Source organism: Heloderma suspectum, chromosome 3 (genome assembly GCF_057233095.1).
Source record: "Heloderma suspectum isolate Gila_16-S chromosome 3, 16-S_ref, whole genome shotgun sequence".
Lineage (NCBI taxonomy): Eukaryota > Metazoa > Chordata > Lepidosauria > Squamata > Helodermatidae > Heloderma > Heloderma suspectum.
The window spans coordinates 192,540,134-192,560,056 of record NC_139460.1 but is presented as its reverse complement, the minus strand read 5'-3'; the positions used below and the strand labels follow the sequence as shown (position 1 = coordinate 192,560,056).

Here is a 19,923-nt window from a genome sequence, read left to right as displayed (position 1 = left end):
CTGTCCTGCTTGTGGGTTCCTGGTTGACAGCTGGCTGGCCACTGTGTGAACAGAATGCTGCACTAGATGGACCCTTGGTCTGATCCAGCATGGCTCTTCTTATGTTCTTGCAGCCCTTGGACAATAAAAAGATCTGCAGTCCAGAGGTGGAGGGAGTAAGGAGCATGCACCTAGACCACAAACCAGTGATCAGGGAGAATGGATGAAAGGCAGTAGTAACAACTACAATAGCCCAATGAGAATTGGGGGTTTGTGGGGGGCAGGGGACTGCTACCCCAGAGCAATGCTATGTTTTGGAGGAGGGGATGGAAAAAACTACACCTGGTAAAATTCTCCTTTCTGGGAAATGCCTTTAAGCTCTGTAGGTTTTACTTTTGCATTATGGATGGGTGCAACCTAGTGTAGATCAAAAAGGATAGGTGCATTTCTGTCTTCCTTTTTCCTTTGCCAAGTCTAATACAAAAATGGTGTGGATGGATCATATGGTTGGGCATCTGTACAGATGGATGGATGTACTTGGGGCCAACTGCACAAATCTTATGTGTAGTGAGGGAGCATGTGTGAGCCCAAGTCTTGCTCCTGTTGAGCTTCCGTGCCTGGAGAAGAGTGTTACTTGCCACAGGTGACTTGGTGAGTGGCTATTTACAAGCAATAGAAAGGGGTTGGGAAATGGGGGAAGAGATTCATAAGGTTGTTTATGCTGGCAAACTACATATCCATCGTAAATGGAGATTAAGCAACTAATTTTTATCTCCTTTTTCTAGGGTCAACCTACAGTGTACTGTCCATAATGCCATCAGACTCTGAAAGCAGCAGTTCTCTTAGCAGTACTGGTAAGAAAATGTTGTGGTTTGTGGTGTATTGGTTATTTGCTTTAATTTGTGTGTAATCTTGAATGAATTGATCTTATTCATTATATATATAAATAAAATAGTCAAGAACTCTGTTGAAGTGCTTTTGTGCAGCTAGGAGTGGTGATATCACACAGATATTTGTGTGTGTGCGTGTGTGCATGTGTTTTTAAGTGCCTGAATTGTGTTAGTCATCTAATATTCCAGGCAAGTCACGTGTCTGAAAAGGATGTCTCTGGACACCTGTTTTTAGTCAAAGTTGAATTTCCAAGATGCAGGATTAGGGCTGGAACAGAATAGTAATGACAAGTGAGAGCCTTCAAGGAAGTAAGTTTGTGTGTGTGTAGTGAGTGAGAGGGCAAGGGACTCTCTTATTCTTCTCCTCTTCCTTTCCTCAGCAGTGAAGTGACCATTGGAGGGGGTGGGGTGGATTGGGCTAAAAAAAAAGCTCTCACTAAGACTTGTCCTTCCCACCCACCCCCAGTCCAGTGATTGATTCATTGAGGGAGGGTCAGCTTCTCCAAGCACTTCCCTTCACCTCCAAAATAACTGTTGGGGGAGGGAAGAGGGTTCAGACAAGAGCTTAAAGGGCCCAATTCTTCCCTCCCCCTTTGGTCATTTTGAAGGCAAAAGGAGGGTTCCATCTTCCGTTATTACTGAAGTGACTGTGGTGAGGGAACAGATTCATTGGATGGGAAAACCTTTGAGACTACTACAGGGATGGGTGGGACGGTTTGTGGGATAGGAGGACCCTGGGGAAGCTGGCACTGTGGCTTGAGACCTCTCAGAGGTAGCAATGGCCTGCCCCAGGTTGTTCCACCTGAGGACTCCTTATTTTGACTGAGCAGGAACTAAGTGGTACTCTTGCAGCTCAGCCAGCATTCTTCTCCTGTAGCCCTCGGTCTAGTGCCTACATGCTTCTCTCTGCTGATGGGTATGTTTCCCAGTGGCATGTGAGAAGCATATATGTGCTATCATTGCGCAGAGTGCCTTCGGGGCTTTGGAAAAGAAACTCAGGTTTAGGACCATTTTACTGCAGTGGTAGAGGATCTCTACCCATTGAAGCTCCCACAAAGTCTGCATGTAGACATACCACTCTGGAAGTAGGTAGATTTGCTGAAATATTGGGTAAATTACACTTGCCTCAAAATGTCACCATGTTGCACTCTCCTCACAGTACTGGTGGGTTTTTTGCCCAGCAACACATGTTCAAGAAAAAATACTAGGTTGTATTTTGAAATTTTAGCCGTTTTGGTTGTGTTCCAAATGCTGGAAAAATAGAATGTGTATATTTCGACAGTTGTTTATGGAGATCATGAAGTAGCAGGTGTTTGGAGTTGTTGTTGTTGTTCAGTCATGTCAGACTCTTCGTGACCCTTTTTTAAAAACATATTTATTTAGCACTTTAGCTGAGCTTTCTCACAATAACCCTGTGAATTTGGCTACACTTGGTTAGGTGCTATGTGAGTGACCCTTCAGGGAGCCTCAGTCTTGTGCACTCACCTCGCCCCTCACATATAGCAATTTCCTCCCTCCCTTTCTGGTTTGAGGCAAACTATAGTTCGCTGATTCAGATGAGCAAACTATGATTTGCCTCAAACCAGAAATGAGGAGGGAATTGCTGTCTATGGAATGGGCAGCAGGAACTCAAGGCTCCTTGAATGCTCCTCCACATAGTGCCAAATCATGGTTTGGTGTTGCATTTGAACCATCTCAGTAACATTCCTACTCCTTGAGTCCATGACAGAGGTGGAACATTAATCCTATAACACAGTAGTTTTCAGACTGTGTTCTGGGCAAGACTGGGATTCCTCAGAAGCTTCTCTGAGATTTCTCAGAAGCTTCCATGGGGTCCCTCAAACCGAAAATCAGTAATGGCAGACAATCATCCATGAAAGATAGCTTGTCCATTTCTACCAACATTTCCTGGCAATGTGTAGACCCAGTGGAGTGCTGGGTATATTCTAGAGTGCATGCTCAGTTCATGCGTGGTTATGCCAATGACCAACAGACCTTCCCAGACCCCTGTATCAATGGAACATTTGCCCATGAACATATCTCAGAATCATCTGCAGTGTGTGCTAGAGGTCTGTGGTAAGCAAATCAATGTGGAAAGGATTCCCTGTGTAGAACATTTGAAAGCCTTTGCTATAACATTTTCTTCTAATGCAGGGGAGGGCAACTTGTGGCTTTTTAGATGTTTTGGCCTACAACTCCCATCATCCCTCACCATTGGCTATGCTCACCAAGGCTGATGAAAGTTGTAGGCCAAAATACCTGGAGGGCCACAACTTGCCCACCCCTGTTCTAATGTCTTGTGCTCCAGTTATTTAATAAACTAAGCTTATTTCCTCAAATGCATTTTATTTAGAGTTTTATTTGCCATGCAGACATAATGTCAGTGTTCCGTAATTTACCATTACAGTATTTAGTGTCTTGCTTCAGATATTAGGCATTATTCTCACAGCCATTGAATTAAATAACAATTCTTTATCCTTAAAATGTACCCGTTGTATATGTCAAGTTTATGTAATTTGGTGCCAAGTTATGCTTTCCATTAATTATTCTGGATACAAAAGTACATTGTGGGGTTTGTTTTTGTTTGATGTTAGGATTTTCAGTCTAAATATTTTCACGTTTTTAAAAATAATTGGCTTTGATGTTGTTGGAGCGGACTTCCCAATTTAAGTTCAGCATTGTGGTTTTAGGTAACAAAAGACAAGAGATGTTTTTAGCACAGAATTCTAGGTCCCCAGGTGTTAGATTTTAGCTAAGCCCTCTTAGCACTGTCTGATTTCATGAGTAAAGCCCCCTTCAGAAGTTTTTCCTCCGTGTGTTAAAGGAGCCTGTCAACACGTTCTGGCCCTGCCTCCAACATCCCTGTCCCCACTTGCTTCACCTCTGACTTCACATGTTGCATGAAAGATCTGGAGGGGGAACCTATGCATCTTTGGCTGAGTGCATGTAGGTTCCTGTCAAGGGCTCCTTGGAGGGCTCTCTCAGTCTAATCCAGTAGCCAAGTCCAGATGCAGACAAAGGGATTCTTTTCAAAGCTTTATTCTTCTTTTACAACTTACAACTCTACAGGTAGCAACTAGATCTGAGCAGCAGCATCCCTATGCCCTAAGTTGGAACAGTTGGTCCCCATTTGAAAGGCAGTTACTGGCAGACCCCTGAATATAAGGACTAGGGAGAATCCCTCCCCTTTTCCCTTGGATCCTCTGGGTGCAACCATTCTTTGAGCGTCAACCGGGCGCTACGCCACCTTTCCGCGCTCTCCATTTGGCGCCGCTCTCTGCGTCTGTGCCGCGCATCCAACCAGTCTGCTATCGGTGCTGGGTCACTCCCTGGACTGCTTTCTAATCTAGGAATGTTGGTGGGAGGAATCTCTGTCAGCTGCGGGCCCAGGGAAAAAGGGGCGCACTCCTCTCCCAGGAGCGACTGCTCTTCCTCCGAATCAGAACTACTCTGGGATTCTATGGGCTCAGTGTCCACCCTGACAGTTCCTGCATGTAATCAGGAACTCTGTGTGATCGGAGATCCCCATTACATGGAAGATCCTAAGTGTGTTCAGCCAAACATATGTAAGTTCCCCCTTCAGTCTTCCTACCCAAGGTCAGGGATGGAACGAAGGGCGACTGGGCTGCTGGGGGCGGTGCCAGCAGCACAGCCCCACTCCATGCATTATTTGAATGTATGGAGGAATCACTTTTGAAGAGGGCTTGAGAAGCTCTTGTTTCGAAACAGTCTGAGTTCTAACACCTTGAAACTGTTCTATGGCATACCCTCACTTCCCCTTAATTGTGTGAGGACCCCTGTATGCAATTAATATGTGAAGGGGAGGATATCAGTTCTGAATAATACTGGAGCAGAACTCAAGTATATATTAACCCTAAATGGAAATGTGGTTCGAAGTATGTGGAGTCGCCATGTGGTGAATCTCCATGTGATGTTGGGTAAAGTGCACACCTGCTCTGCCACTGGTGTTCCAACTTGCTCCCAGACTACATGTTGGATATAACAGTCAAATAGGGGCCTAGAAGTCTTAAGCCCAACATGAGTAGGCCTGATCTGCATGATTGCTATCCCTCAAAACTGGTGTGCCTGATTGATTGCACAGATTGGGGCTGTGCTTCTTTGCATACAAAGGTCTGGCTTTGAGTTTTGGCAGCTGGTAGTACACATTGTCCGTTTCAGGCTTTTTTCTTTCTTTCTCTGTAATGAGAGAAACAATCCCCACATATCAACTACCAGCATATATTCCTTGGAAATGCTGTATCTGCACTTCGGATCAATGTTGATTCTGGGTAATATCCAATGCAGGGTGATTCCTCCTCCATCCTGAAGCAACCTGCACACCCTCAAAATCTGCTTCAGAGGGTTAGGGGACACAGGGGGCTGCAGAAGAGAGCAGAGAGGAAGACAGCCCCGTTGCATGATCAGACATCCACTCGCATGGCATTGGCTTCCGCCCCCTATCTTCATCCCAAATTTATGTTTTGGTCACAAATGGCTTTTTGGATAATAATGGGGATAATATAGTCAGAATAATAATTCTTACGATAGAAACTCAAAATCATTTCCACATATTGATAAGAAAGGACTTGAGCAAATGTAGTGCTAATCAGAATCTATTCCTCTGCTTTTTTCTATCACACACATATTTCCTACATTCCTCTATCCTGGTTCAGCATTACATCTGATCACTGTTAAGAGTGTTCTTAAAGCTGTGTTCAGAAACCAGGTGAAATCCTCCCTGTACCTTCTCCTCAAGATAAAAGGAGACTGTCACCCCTCTATAATCAGAGAGTCTCACCTGGCACCTTTATGGCCGGTCATTTAGGCGTCAGGTAGAAACTTTTATTCTTCCAAGCCTTTTAAAAACCTGTTGATTTTGCCTGCCATGTACTGCTTATTTGGTAATTACCTCCTTTTATTCTTCTCCCTGCTGGAAATGTTTCTGCTGCAAATTGTTATTTTATGACATTCTGTTTTTAATTGTATTTTATCATTTTGTGCTGTAAGCCGAGCAGAGAACAATGTTATTGGGCGGCTTTATTTAAATACAGCAAATAAAAATATACATTCAGGGTTTTTGCAGCAAGGACTTGTAAGGATGGATTTTTTAGCATCTGCTCCACAGTTTAGAAACTCTCTTCTATTGTACACTGATCAGAACATATTCTGGAATTATTATTAATTAAGGTGGCTGTTGGCAGCCAGTGCTAGGTTAAAAAATGGTGGGGGGGGGGCTGAGGGAATGCTTCAGTTTAGTTATCTTTATACAGAGGATAGTAATTAAAGTGGCATTGTTTTAAACTCTGCACAGTGTTTTGGCCTGTAATCCATTTTGCTTCAAATGTGTTTCTTCCCTGTCCTTAAAAACATGTGGTGTTTTTGATGTTGGAGCTGTTTATTGCACTCCCACTCTTGTTTGGGAACCAAAGCACACATCACACACAAAAATCAGCCTTACAGTTCATTTGAAATATAACAAAGTAGACTTCAGAGAGGGGCAAAGGTATATACAAGTTTCCCCTCAGACCTCAGCTGCTACTATTCTTCTGATTCTCTGGGCCATGGCAGATCTCAGTGAAAATGGCTGCTGCAGCAGCCAAGTGTTAGTCCCTCACAGGGTGAGGTTTCCTCACCTGGACTGCTGCTGCCATTTCCTCTCATAGTTTTTGCTCCCGGTGGTACTGCAGGAGCAAAGGTGTTTACAAGTCTTCCCTAGTCTGCAGATGTTCCAGCTGCCATTCTGCTGCTGAATCTTTGGGCCACCACATGTCTTGGAGGTGATTGACCCCAGCCCCAGAAACGGCTGTCAGAGCAGCCAGTTGTTAGTCCCTCACAGGGTGGGGCTTCTTTACCTGGGGTGCTGACTATCACAGTTCTGGCACCTGATGGCTGATGCAGGAACAAAGGCATTTACAAGCCTCCCTCAGTCCTCAGATGTTGGAACTGCCACTGTCATTTTCAAGCACTTACCTAGTAGCCATAGGCAACAAGGACTTGTAGGCAGACAAGAAGACATAGTTGATGTGGTCTTTCAGAATCAGGCTTGGCAACCTGGCCCTCTGGCTCCCCACTCCTCCCCTTCCTGCTAGGGTCTAGCCACGGCAAGGATGTGGCTGGTAGTGATTGGACTAGTGGTGTACCCCCATCCCTGCTGCACAGGGATCCCACTGAATGAAGCAAGAGTTACTTTTGTGTAAACCATTTGTAATTCTGTTCTGTTCATAATCAGGCTAGTGATTTATTTTTTATTTTTGCAGGCTGGTAACTTTTGTAGGCTTGTTTGAGATAAATGCATGTAACAGTAACCTGACATGATTTCCCCCTATCCTGCAAAGCTGCTTTTCTAGGGGGGCATTTGGGTGCTAAGAAGTAGTGGGAGAGAGGGAGGTGCTTCTAATTGCCCCACCCCCAAATAGCTTTTCCTTGTGGGATTTGAGATGTACACTTGCTGGTGCAGTCTCCTGTCCAGAAACTGATCAGATTGATTCCTACTAAGCTTTAAAAGTGTGATAACATCTTGTGTGGTCAGACCACTCTCTGCCCCCCTCCCCGCCAGCAAATGTATTAAAACGCCTACTGTTTTCCTTCTGTGTTCTTTCTCATTGCTCCAAACTGTTGACAGGATAACTGTGCATAAATAGAAACGTCCTTTTATTTGTCTAATTCTCCCTCCCACCTGTAGAATCTCTTGGCCAAGTAACATTCCAGCATTTGTGACATCAGAATTATTTTTTTAACGGAGAGCTTAACTTAGTAATGACTTTGGCTTCCATATGAAGAAGTACTTGGGGTGTGGAAAGATGCAATATTGACTTTGGTGTTTGCTCCTTTATGTTTCTTACATCTTGTTCTGATGTACAAATGGGATTATTTTCTTCTTGGATAGTTGCTCTAGGACATGAACTCCAGTGCCAACAATCATATGAGTCATTGCTAAAATACAGGCTGGGATGAGGTCTATAGATCACTAAAGCGCTATAGTGCTTTAGCGTTCAAGTGAAAATGCACCCCCCCACACACCCATGGCTGGAATACAGGCTTGTCATAATGACAACCCTGCATTCCAGCAATGACTACGGGGTGTGTGTGCGCGCATTTTCGATTGATCTATAGACTTCATCCCAGCCTGTATTCCAGCAATGACTGGGGGGAAAATGTGCCTTTTCGCTTGATTGCTAAAGCACTTTAGCAATCTATAGACCTCATACAAGTCTGTCTTCTACCAATGGCTAGTGGGGGGGAATGGGCAAGGGTTTATTCATGCCACCCCTTTTGTTGCACAGGGTTTTCACTCCTTTCTGAGTAATGGCGCAGGGTTTTGATGGTGCGCCTGGTGCCTCCTGACTAGGGGAGGGTGTATACAAAGCTTGGCCCTGATCCTGCAAACCTCCAAGGGTTTATAGTTGCCACCCCCTTTTTGGTGCAAGGTTTTCATGGTACATCAGGTGCCTCCCTAGTAGAGGAAGAAAGGTATGAGGTTTCGTCCCAATCCTGCAGAACCCCCAAGGTGTTATAGTCATCATTTCCTTTTTGGTGCATCTGGGATTTTTGTTCCTTTCAGAGTTAGGGCTTTAATTTGTTCCCTTTAGGAAAATTGCTCATCTCCCCCCCCGCCCACCGCCGCGCCTATGCACTGCTGGCTTGGTCGCTTTAACATGATCCTAAGCACTAAGCCAGCAAAGAGCAGAGTGGCAGAGGTTTTGACCACTCTTGCCACACAGCTCTGTAACCAGCCAAAATATCCCACAGTGACCACCAGATGACACAGTAACCCATGGGGGGCTTAATAAACCCTACTGCAGACCGTGGGTTATCTGTGTGGGTTATTTTGGTCCAATATAAGCCATCATGGGTAAAAAAAAAAACTCCTGACAGACGACACGATAACCTGCGATGGGTTAAATAAACCACTGTGGGTTAATTAACCCATTGTGGGTTATTGTGTCATCCGAACCCAGTCCATGGCTTATCAGGGTGGCTTATTTTGGCTGAATAAGCCACCATGGTTGCAGAAAACAGCTAGCAGACAACATGATAAACCATGGACGTTTATAAACAGTAGCTGATAAACCACCATGGCTTAAAGTGTCATCCAAACCCAGCCAGTGTACAGTTGTGTTGTTGTTTATTCATTCAGTCGCTTCCGACTCTTCGTGACTTCATGGACCAGCCCATGCCAGAGCTTCCTGTCGGCCGTCGCCACCCCCAACTTCCCCAAGGTCGAGTCCGTCACCTCCAGAATATCATCCATCCATCTTGCCCTTGGTCGGCCCCTCTTCCTTTTGCCTTCCACTTTCCCTAGCATCAGCATCTTCTCCAGGGTATCCTGTCTTCCCATTATGTGGCCAAAGTACTTCAGCTTTGCCTTTACTCAGAAAGGAGTGAAAACCCTGTGCAACAAAAGGGGTGGCATGAATAAACCCTTGCCCATTCCCCCCCACTAGCCATTGCTAGAAGACAGTTACTACGGGTTATTTTTGCATAAATGTATTTTATTCTGTGAACCTGCTATTTAATTGTAGGGAGTTCTGCAAGACTGAAGATGGGGAACATCCGATGAGGCAAAGTGGGGTGGGGGACTTGTCCTAACGGCGATGCCTCCATTAGTCTTCTAAGCAGAACACTCCAAATTCACCTTGCATTTTTGCTGTAGATAAAATTTAGTGAAATTTCTGGGGCCCCATCTAATAAAATTCAGCCACTGCATTAAGAGTTTCTTTCGCCAACTCCTGATACCCAAGAGAAATGCAATGCTGGACAGTGAGAGGCAGATGACACACAGTACACCTTGACTAACCCGCTGCATTTGATCAGGTTTTCCCAGTATGAATGTACAGAATCCCCTTAGGAAATTTCCCTGTTCTTATTGAAACCTTGTTTCACTCCCTCTTTTAATTTGTTCAGATGTTCGCCCAAGCAGGCACCTCCAAATTTACCTCAAGACTTTCAGAGTAGGTGAGATTTGATGGCAATCATGCTAGGCTGTGCTACACTCTTGGAAGGAGTTCAGGCTGGCTCCATAAAGAAGGCAGGGGGGCTATAGCAATAGTTGTTGTCCGCTCTTCGGACTGCCAGCAGACCACGGTCTTTTAGTCTTGGCATTCTGCTTTCTCCTTCTTGAGTTTGTTCTGCACCAATTGCTGCAGAGTTATTGGCTGTTTCTTTAAACAAATAAAAGATGAAATTCTCAAGAAATCTGTAGAAAGTAAAATTTGGGTTGTGGTTGCAGTCAGGGAGTAAACCAGGAATGGTCAACTAGCAAATAGATCTTGCTCCCAAAATAATTTCATCCCTGCTCCCGGCAACTCCTACTGAATTTTAACCAAGGCGAGGTAAAATGTTTCAGTAGAAAAAAAGAGACAAAAGTCTCAGGATGTTGAAAAAAAAGTTTTATTCCTTGAAGTAGCCCTTTTCAGCATCCTCAGACTTTGTCTCTTTTTTCTGTCGGGTTGTTTTGGATGTTCTCCAGTTTTGTCTGACCCAGGATAAAATGTATACCTAGTTTTTACCTCAATGTTGCATCCCTTTTCAATTTTGTATGTAATGTACTTATTGGTACATCATGCTGTGCTTTAGTGCATGTGTTCCATAGCTATGAAACCCTCAAGGGCCTTTTTCTAGACTTTCTTCTATTGGTTTATGCACTTTTAAGATCTTGTTGAGATGTGAAGATTAATTATTTTTTCACTTCGTGTATTTTTTTTCCTTTGCTGTGCAATGCAAACCTTTGCCCTATAGCCCTTGTGTAAGTGTCAGTCCACACTCTTCAAACTTCATTATTCTGTCATCTGATAGAAATGGCAGATGTCAGGCCCCTTGCTCCCCGTCCCTGTAGGAGTTAAGGTCACATGTTACTTAGAAGGTGGCACTCCCTGCAACTCTTTCCAGGGTTCTCAACTGGCAGTGAAACCATATGGCATTGCATTTCCTGCGGGCCATGTGCTATAGCTACAAGCAATAGGAACACGTTTTTCCCCCTCTCTCATAATACTAGAACCTGGGGTCATCCCATTAAGCAGATTGGTGGGATATTCAGGATAGATAAAAGGAAGAACTTCTTCACACACTGCATAGTCAAACTATGGAATTTGCTACCACAAGATGTAGTGATGGCCACCAATTTGGATGGCTTTAAAAGTGGGTTAGACAAATTTCTGGAGAAGTCTGTGAGTGGCTACTAGTCCTGATGGCTACGTGCTACCTCCAGTACCAGAGGCAGTAAGCCTATGTACACCAGTTGCTGGGGGACATGGGCAGGAAAGTGCCGTTGCACTTACGACAGCTGGTTGGCCACTGTGTGAACAGAAGGCTGGACTGGGTGGACCCTTGGTTTGATCCAGCATGGCTCTTCTTAGGTTTTTAAGTTCTTAACATAGGGTTCAGGCAGAAGCAATAAAAACACATAAGCTGTCATCACAATGGCACAAGTTACAAAGGCCTTGGGGCTGAGGCTACCACCAGGTCCCCTGCATTTTCTCTGTGGCATGGGGCCCTCCATATGATCTGCCATGGGACTTTCTAAAGCTCATGGGGGAGTCTGGTCTCTTAACATCTTCTAGAAGACAGTAGTATAATTAGTATATTTCTCTCCATTGTTATGTCCTCATAAATTTCTGCTTTAAACATTTGCCTGTTATTTGACAACATTTGGTGGCCAATTGACTAAGTTTGTTTTTGTTTTAGGCTGAACAAATGGCAGCCCTAAATAGGGATGTATGAAAGTAACTTACTGTTTCGCGGATCTGCTTCGTGGTGTGGGGGGAGGTGCTCCATCCCTCCCCCTGGAATCCTCAATGCGGGGGAGGCGCTCCATCCCTCCCCCCGGAGTCCTACCCGGCCGGCTCCGCTCCACGGGGATTCTGCAGAGCTGCCAGCCGGCTCCACCAGCAGCTGGACATCCAGCCGCTGGGTAGCAGGGACACAAATGGCGGCTGCCATAGCCGCCACCGTTTGCGTCCCTGTATTCAACCGTGATAGGCTACGTAAATATTTACGTAGCCTATCACGCCTGGGTTAAAAAAAAAACAAACGCGTTCGCAAATGGCGGAGGCTATGGCAGCCGCCATTTGCATTCCTTATTTTTCACTGTTTTAGTCTATGTAAATATTTACATAGGCTAAAACAGCGAATCAAAAAGGAACGCAAATAGCGCCAATTACACTCTTTGCGTTCCCCTTTATTTTCGCCGTAAAAGTCTATGTAAATATTTACGTAGACTAAAATGGCGAAAAATAAGGAACGCAAATGGCAGCTGCCGTAGCCACCGCCATTTGCGTACGCTTTTTTTTTTTTTTACCCAGACGTGATAGGCTACGTAAGTCTTTACGTAGCCTATCACATCTGGGTAAAAAAAAAAGACACAAAAAAAAGACCAGACTGCAAATGGCGGTGGCAGCAGCCAGTCGGAAGACCAGCTGAAGCCGCCGCTGGAGCCGCCGCCGTCCAGAACATCCGCCCCAAGTAAGTCTTGTCCTGGGGGGAATCCGCGGGGGGGTGGCAGGCCGTTCCACCACAGATTTCGGGGGGCCGAATGCCAGTGCGTTCGGCCTCACTGAAATCCGTGGCGGAATTCTCCGCCATCTCTAGCCTAACTCTCTTCCTAAACTTCAACTTCATTGCCCTCTGTATTTCATGCACACACCAGTTGCATAGGTTCTTGAGCCTTCTGCATAAGTTACTGGACACTTAGGACATTTTAGAACTTACTACAACTGCTTCATGGCAGACTAAGCTTCCTCTGCAGCTCAGTATTGTGCTGCTGACTTTCTATTTGGTGCAGCATAGCTTGCTTTTGTTAAACGTTTCAGTTTGCCTCCATAATACTGCAGTGCACTGTTTCATAGCACCTGTTTTTTTGCTTATAGAGAATCATACGCTGCAATCATCCCTAATTTACCAAGCCTGTACCAATTTTCTGATACTTTTCTCCATTAACTGACTCTCCCTGTTTGACCTTTTCGTGGAGATTTTGTGGATGCCTTTTTAAAAAAATGGTTAGTGTGAGTTTGTAGAGCTCCCATTCTTCAAGTTTCAGCCCCCCCTCTAAGTTAAATTTTGAGTGAGCATGGGAACAACAGCAAACACATCTTGTCTGTAATGTACGTGCATGTAAATACACACACACACATGAACACCTAAAGTATGCACATTCTGACAGTTCACAAACTGCGGCTGTTAAGGTTCATTTTGAATTGTTGATAATATGTTAGCCACATTCAGATGTTACACTAAAACCTAGTTTAACACAATGAGAACGAGCCTGGGTGAGCTTCAGATTCACACATCCCGCTTCCCTCTCCTCTAATGCATCTGTGAGGAGTTTGGAAGCCTTCACTTCCATTTTGATAAACAATAGCCTGTTGTGTCATCTGTACAAAAATCTGTGGTTCATATTAACTATGGTTTGCTTGAAACAAACCAACTTTTGGGTTATGAGGTTGGCTTGTTTAAACAAGACATTCTTATTGTTAACCACAGTTTGTCCCCATCAATCGGGACATGACAGGCTGAGGTTAAGCAGAAAGAGAAGCAAAAGTTTCCAAATTCCTGCTCTCAGCCGTTCAGTGGTTATTTACTGAAAACCTTTTGCTAGCAACTTTCCAAAGTTCATGGTGGCACGTGAGATGTAACTGATAAAAAGCACTTGTGGCCACACTGTCATCTGATCCTCAAAAAGTAATGCAGGGCTGGGAGAGAACTCCTAAGTGGCATACCTGCCTCAACAGCTTGACAGGTGCACCCTTGGTTACAGATAACTCACTTGCTCATAAAACATCAGGTCTTCCCAGCAGCATCAATTCTGTCTTGCCTTCATCCTCTACCCTCATCCAGCCATTCAAGCATGTATATTCTTCATCCCCAAAGTTCATATCTTAGAATAGGCTTTGTGCATACAGTATGTTGTATGCAAAATAATGTTCACAGGGTATGCCCCTATTAGAACAGTAAGAACACTTCAGTGGCTAGAACAGAAACTAGTTACCTGGAGGCAAGCCGCAAAGGTGACCCAGATACTGATTGGTTCTCAGCAATGAGTGTGGAAACTAAAATGAGGTGTGAAGCACTTAGCTGACAAGCACAAGTTGACAAACAGGCTGCACTTGGCAGCAGTTGTAATAAATAAGTTATGACAAATCAATTTTGTCTGAAAAGAGGTGCATCACGAAAAGGTGGGGGGTAATTTATAAAAATGGAGCCTTGGTCTCCAGGCCCAACCATGGTGGAAGAAATTTGATTGGCTATAGTGAAGAATGGAAATGCTGTGGCATGAAGTCAGGTGGAAAAAGGAAGACAGAGCTGGAAGCCTAGGTCACTTCCTTTACTGTGAAGTGAGCTGTCAGACGAAATAAAAAAGGCTTTTAGCATTCAGCTGGAAATGTCCTCTGTAAGGGAAGGGATGAGTATTGCAAATCCTGCTACCTCCCTCAATAAGCTAGGGGGCTACTTGAAGCATATGCCAAGTCACACTTGATAATTCTATGAAACCTTTTGTGTTGTTGGAAAATGTAGGCTCCCTATTAAATTGAGTAGAGAGAAGCTGGTGGGCTGACTTCTGGGAGCGAGTATGATCAAGACAAGAGTTGCACAACTCATTTCATCAACTAAAAAAAGGCAGAAATTGAATCTAATTGGCTGTGATTTTTTTAAAATTTGCTTCTGTCGCCATTGTGACCAGTTTGTTCCATAATGCTCAAACAACTGGCATTTAAACTTAAAAATCTGTAAGAATTCATATTGCGAAGGAGGGAGGCCAACAGTTTGGTAGGTAAACGCCACTTCACACATCTCTTTCTTAAGTAGGCACCTAAAACTAGAAAAAAGTGTAAATGTGACAAATAGGTGTTTACAAATGCACATGTGTCATACAGGAACAATTGTCAGAGGGCCAAGACTGGCTATTGCTCCCCGTTGGGTGTATCCTCTGTGACAAACTAGGGTTTGCTGCAGTGTAACATTGTAGCCTAGTACAAAATTGAAGTAAGGGGAATTGTAGCCATGGAAAGCAAACTGTGTTCGAAGAGTAGGACATAAGGTTCAACCCTTCAATCACAAGAAACTCTATGCCTCTGTCTATTTCGATGATCACTAGGTAGCACTCAGTGTTCAGTCAGTTCTCTAAAGTTTGTTTTGTTGTTCAGAAACGGTAGTTCTCAGGATGTTGTGTTTTTTGTCAACAGAGGTGGAGGGAGAGGTCATTATGGACACCATCCTAAATGTATGCCGGCCACAAGTCTACCTTTCTTGCATCTTTACATGGGTCACCTTACAAGGTTTAGAGTCCTAGGGAATTTATAATTCCTGTACTCGGAAATGTGCTCAGTTGGTAGCACATTGCCACCTTTGTTGACAGGTATATCGCTTTGAGTTTTGAAAGTAGTTTCCCCAACTTAACTCCCGTTTTTGTTTTATTTGATGTCAGGTACAACGGGTAAAGCATCGTCGCCACCGCCAGCAGTTGTGGATGTGAGGCAGATGAATGAGAAACTGGAAACCATTTTGTTTCAGCTCCGCCAGGTTACCCGTGAGCGAGATGAGTTGCGGAAGCGACTTGCACTGTCTTCTCCTGGATCAACCTTTGATGACTGCAGGTAAAAGAATGCAAGCCCATGTGGGGGTCTGTTTCTGAGTCTAATACGGGTTTGCTTGGGCCTGGTTTTCATGAATTTTTGTCCCTTTTCAGGACTACAGTTACCTAACTTTTAAAAACCACAACTTCCTTCATATATAATACACAAGGGTGAAACCCCTGCAGTTATTTCATCCATACGTTACTAGAATTACTTCTGGAGAAGACCTCCCAAGGCTTCCTGCATTAATCAGCCCTATCTGTGCGATGAAGCAAGTTAGTCAGTGAAGTACAGTAGTGTACTGGCAAATTCAGAAGTGCAGGCTCCCTTTGTGACAGTCACAGCCACACCCCCTTCTAAGATTATACAACCTTGTAAGATATACAGCCTTCAAGTGGGATCCAAAGACAGTGCAGCTGAGAGTAAGGCAGTGGTATTTCAGTTTGGATGTCTGAGAAAAAATGCGGGGGTGTTAAAATCTTTTTCACTCACTCACTCACTCATTCAAACACAAGCATTTTAGGTTTTCAAAATATGATACTCTATGGAAGCTTCACCCTTTCAACACAGCCCTCATGGACAGATCCCTTCTCATTTAAACAGCCCCCTTGCATGCTCCCTTAGCGCTCCAACATTACCCATTAGCCTTCCCTAAGCTCCTTCATTATATCTCCCCCCTCCCCCTCCAACAGAAATGTCCACACACCCAGCTGGATTGAATTACACTCTGTCTCTCTCTCTCTCTCTCACACACGCATGCACGCACGCGCGCGCATGCACACAGTGGTGTAGTGGTAAATTTGGAAATGCAGGAGCTCGTTGTGACAGTCTCCAAGGGCAGTCCAAAATTTTCAGGCAGCTGTGTCGATCCATATCAACAAATCAGTTCCAGGGGTTTTCATCTCCACTAGGAGCATATCTTTGGTAAAGTGAAGAGGTCTCAATTGCCCATTCCAGACGAAGTCATCCCAAATACTTTGCATTCCAGAATGGAACAATATATTGTTGCTTGGAAAATTCATTCCCTTCACATCTACAGTGAGGATTGCAGCTAAGCTCAGAGGGAAGAGGGAATTCTGAGGGGGGTGGCAGATGACATCAGAGTCCCTGCTCATGAAAAAGTGCCAGGGCTGCGTCTCTGCAAGCCCTGCCTCCACTATACCACTGGTGAAGTATAGTGGATAAGGTGTTGAATTTCATCCAGGAAAACCTGAATCAGAACCTCACTCAGCCATGAAGCTTACTCAGTTACTTCAGGCTAGTCAGTCTTCCTCAGCCTTATTTAACTCACATGGTGCTTTCTCAGAATAAAACAGGAACTCCCATGTACAGCAACCTGAGCTAATTGAAGGAGGGGCAGGATGCAAATGAAAGAAATAAAATGCATTGCATAGCTATGATGGTGCCAATTGCAGTAGTCCCAGCTTGTGCAGGAAGTCCTACTACAACAATACAACATGATGAGCTATGACCAAGTTTGTGTGCCAAAAAGATGCAGAGATACGGAGTAAAATCCAATGTAAGTCTTAGAGTAGACCCACTGAAGTGGAGTGGACTTAAATTAGTCATTGCTAACTTCAGTCCCTTTCATTAAAGTGGGTCTACTCTAAATAGAATCTGTGCTGGATTTTATCCAAGGCACTGGGCACATCATTTAGGGCAGAATCCTATTCATGTTTAGACAGAAAAAGCCGCACAGTTCCCAGCATGGGAATGAGATATGTTTCACAGAGGTGTGTTTGCAAGTGTTTGGCAATAGCTCTTTGATATCTCAGATGCCAGAGAGGTGACTGAACAGGATTTCCAGTGGGTGGGGTTGGGGTTTCAATGTCCTGTATAGTTCCTCCTCACAATAAGCAAATAAATTATGCAAAATAGTGCTATTTGCAGAATAAGCAAAATTATGCAGATTTGCAAAAATTATATAGCAAATAGCATCATGTTTTCTTGGCACCCTCTTTAGATTGCTTTTGCATGGGCAGAATTTTTCCCCCCTAGCACAAAATACATTCAGCCCTCTATAACATTCACAGGGTGCAAGCTCACAAGTGAGGTTTGAGTATGCTTTGTTTCAAAGAGCATGTATGTTTAATCTCTTGTTACCCACCTGCAGCACTCAAAATAGGAGCGGGTAAAGAGAAATAAGATGGCTATGGTGGTTCTGAAATAAGCACATCAGTTGAACAATAATGATTGATTAAAGAAGTTAGCTGTAATTCTGTAGACCGAGGTGGGCAACTGTGGCTCTCCAGATGCTGTTGAACTACAACTCCCATCATCTCTCCCCATTGGCTATACTGGCTAGCTGTTGGGAATTGCAATCCAACAATATGTGGAAGGCTACAAGTTGCTCATCTCTGCTTTAGACCCATGCTTCCCAGCCTTGGGTTCCTAGATTTTGTCCTAGATAACCCTTATGATTTTCCATGCTAGCTGGGGTGATGGGAGTTGTAGTCCAACAGCATTTGGGGTGGGAGGAAGGATGAGAACATCTGCTTTACACAATGCTATAGCGGGCACTATTCAATAGTCCCTTAGTTAGCTGTTTCTGTCTAAGAATCTCTCCCCACTGGAGCTTTTGAATTATGGCAGGAGCTTTTGAATAGTGGCAGAACTACTTAGTTCCTCTCTGCAGCATTTTGGTGGCCAACAGAATAAAATCGTTTTGCTCCACCAAAACTCCAGAGTGGATTCACACCATAGTGATCCTCACTGCATCACACACATTCAGTCCATGGATGCAAAGCGCATTCTGCATCCTAAGACAGAAGGTCTCTGGTCTAGGAGTGTCTGGTGTGGCCTGCTCTAGGCTCCTGGCCTTGTGCACCCCAAGGTATCTGAGGTGGGGGAGGGGAGAAACACCTCCCTTTCCTGTGTTTCCAAAGTCAGCTCAGAACCCACCAGAAAGCAGAAGTCTGTGAGCCTGATCTGGAAATGCTTCAATCCATAAAGGAAGCTGTGTTTCCAGCCAGATTCTGGTGGGGGCAGAACTCAGTCCTAATACATCTACTAAAATTGTACAATGCATAACAATTTGAAAATATCAATCTACATGCATGTATTTTTACTGCACCTTCCTAGATGTGCTAAATATTGTGCAGAGGTTGTAAATCAACATTATTTCATTACTCTATCATATTAAAATCCACTGTTAAAAAAAACTACCATACAAATGGAAAATATTACTAACATAATTTGTCTAGGTTATGGCTTTCTGCTCTGTGTGTGTAAAATTGTCTTCCTTTAAATCAATTGGCAAGGCAAGAATGATTGTATACATTACTGGTGCAAATTTTAGTGGGTAGATACAATGTACTTGATCTGGATAATTTGGGATTCACGGCAAGGTTGAAGGCAGGACAGTCTGTTGCTTTATCCAGGTTTCCTTTTCATTATTTGGACAAAACTAGAAGAGAAATAAAATTGTTGTCCTGGATTAGGTGCATGTTAGCCAGGGCAAGTTGGTAGAGAAGAAGACTAACCTAATAATACTATTTACCATTTATAGTGTGCTTCAGGATTCTCAAAAGCATTTCAGATATTTTGTCATAATAATCCTGTATAGCAGGGGTGGGCAACTTCAGAGGGTCCGAGTGTCAGTTTCCGGCCCTGGAGCCCACTCCAAACCCACTGGGAGTCACGCACATACCTCACCACCAAAATTGCCACCGCATTGCCAAATTGTACAATAATACAGTGTATGGTATTATTTATTACCTCTGTATTGCTGGTGGGGAACTGAAGCTAAGAGCTGGTACCTTGCCCATGGCCAACTAAATGTTACCCTAAAATTGCTGCTGAAAACTGTAAAGAGGCAAGGTTGATCAAGAGCACTACTTACATTCTAAATAATTTCCAGTGCATTTCAGTTGTCTTTATTGGGACAATAATGTTTGGAGACATTAGCTTTTCTCTGACCCAGTTCGCACAATGAAACAACCCACAGTTTGTTAGCCATGGGTTGTTCAAGAGTGAGCAAACGTGCTGGGTCCTGCCCACTTCTGGTATGCTGAACAACCCAGGGACAAAAACCTATACAGCTCAAAAACCTATACAGAAGACTTCTACTCAGTTCTTTCAATTTAAAATGTATAATGTCAATGTATTTTTATGTTGTTTTAAAGGCACATGCTAGTCTGACACCTGATATCTTTTTGTGGTAGGCCTAGTCCCAAACCAAACCATGATTATGAAAGACTGAAGATACAGTGTATGAAGGCAATGTCAGACCTACAGTCTCTACAGAACCAGCACACCAAGACGCTAAAAAGATGTGAAGAAGCTGCTAAGGAGGCTGATTTTTATCAGTAAGTAAAGGCACACAGCAAACACTGAGATATATTTTGGTCCTCCTTCTCCCCTTCTTATGAGTCAGATAGGTCATCTTAGATCTTAATATGTAAAGATCTTCAATAATAGCTGTCTTATCAACAGCTTCAGTATGTTTTTAAAATGCCATGATTTTAACATCAGTCAAGGGATAGTTT

General features: G+C 43.9%; 1 protein-coding gene across 2 annotated transcripts in view; it reads left to right on the top strand.

Annotated features, from left to right (window-relative positions):
- The window catches only part of DLG5 (discs large MAGUK scaffold protein 5), a 162,548-nt gene that overhangs the window by 67,902 nt on the left and 74,723 nt on the right, over window positions 1-19,923 (top strand). For both annotated transcript variants that reach the window (XM_084845227.1, XM_084845226.1), the window contains exons 2-4: window positions 765-833; window positions 15,289-15,457; window positions 19,600-19,743. In XM_084845227.1, coding sequence (XP_084701353.1) covers window positions 765-833; window positions 15,289-15,457; window positions 19,600-19,743 — 382 coding nt within the window. The remainder of the gene's footprint in view (window positions 1-764; window positions 834-15,288; window positions 15,458-19,599; window positions 19,744-19,923) is intronic.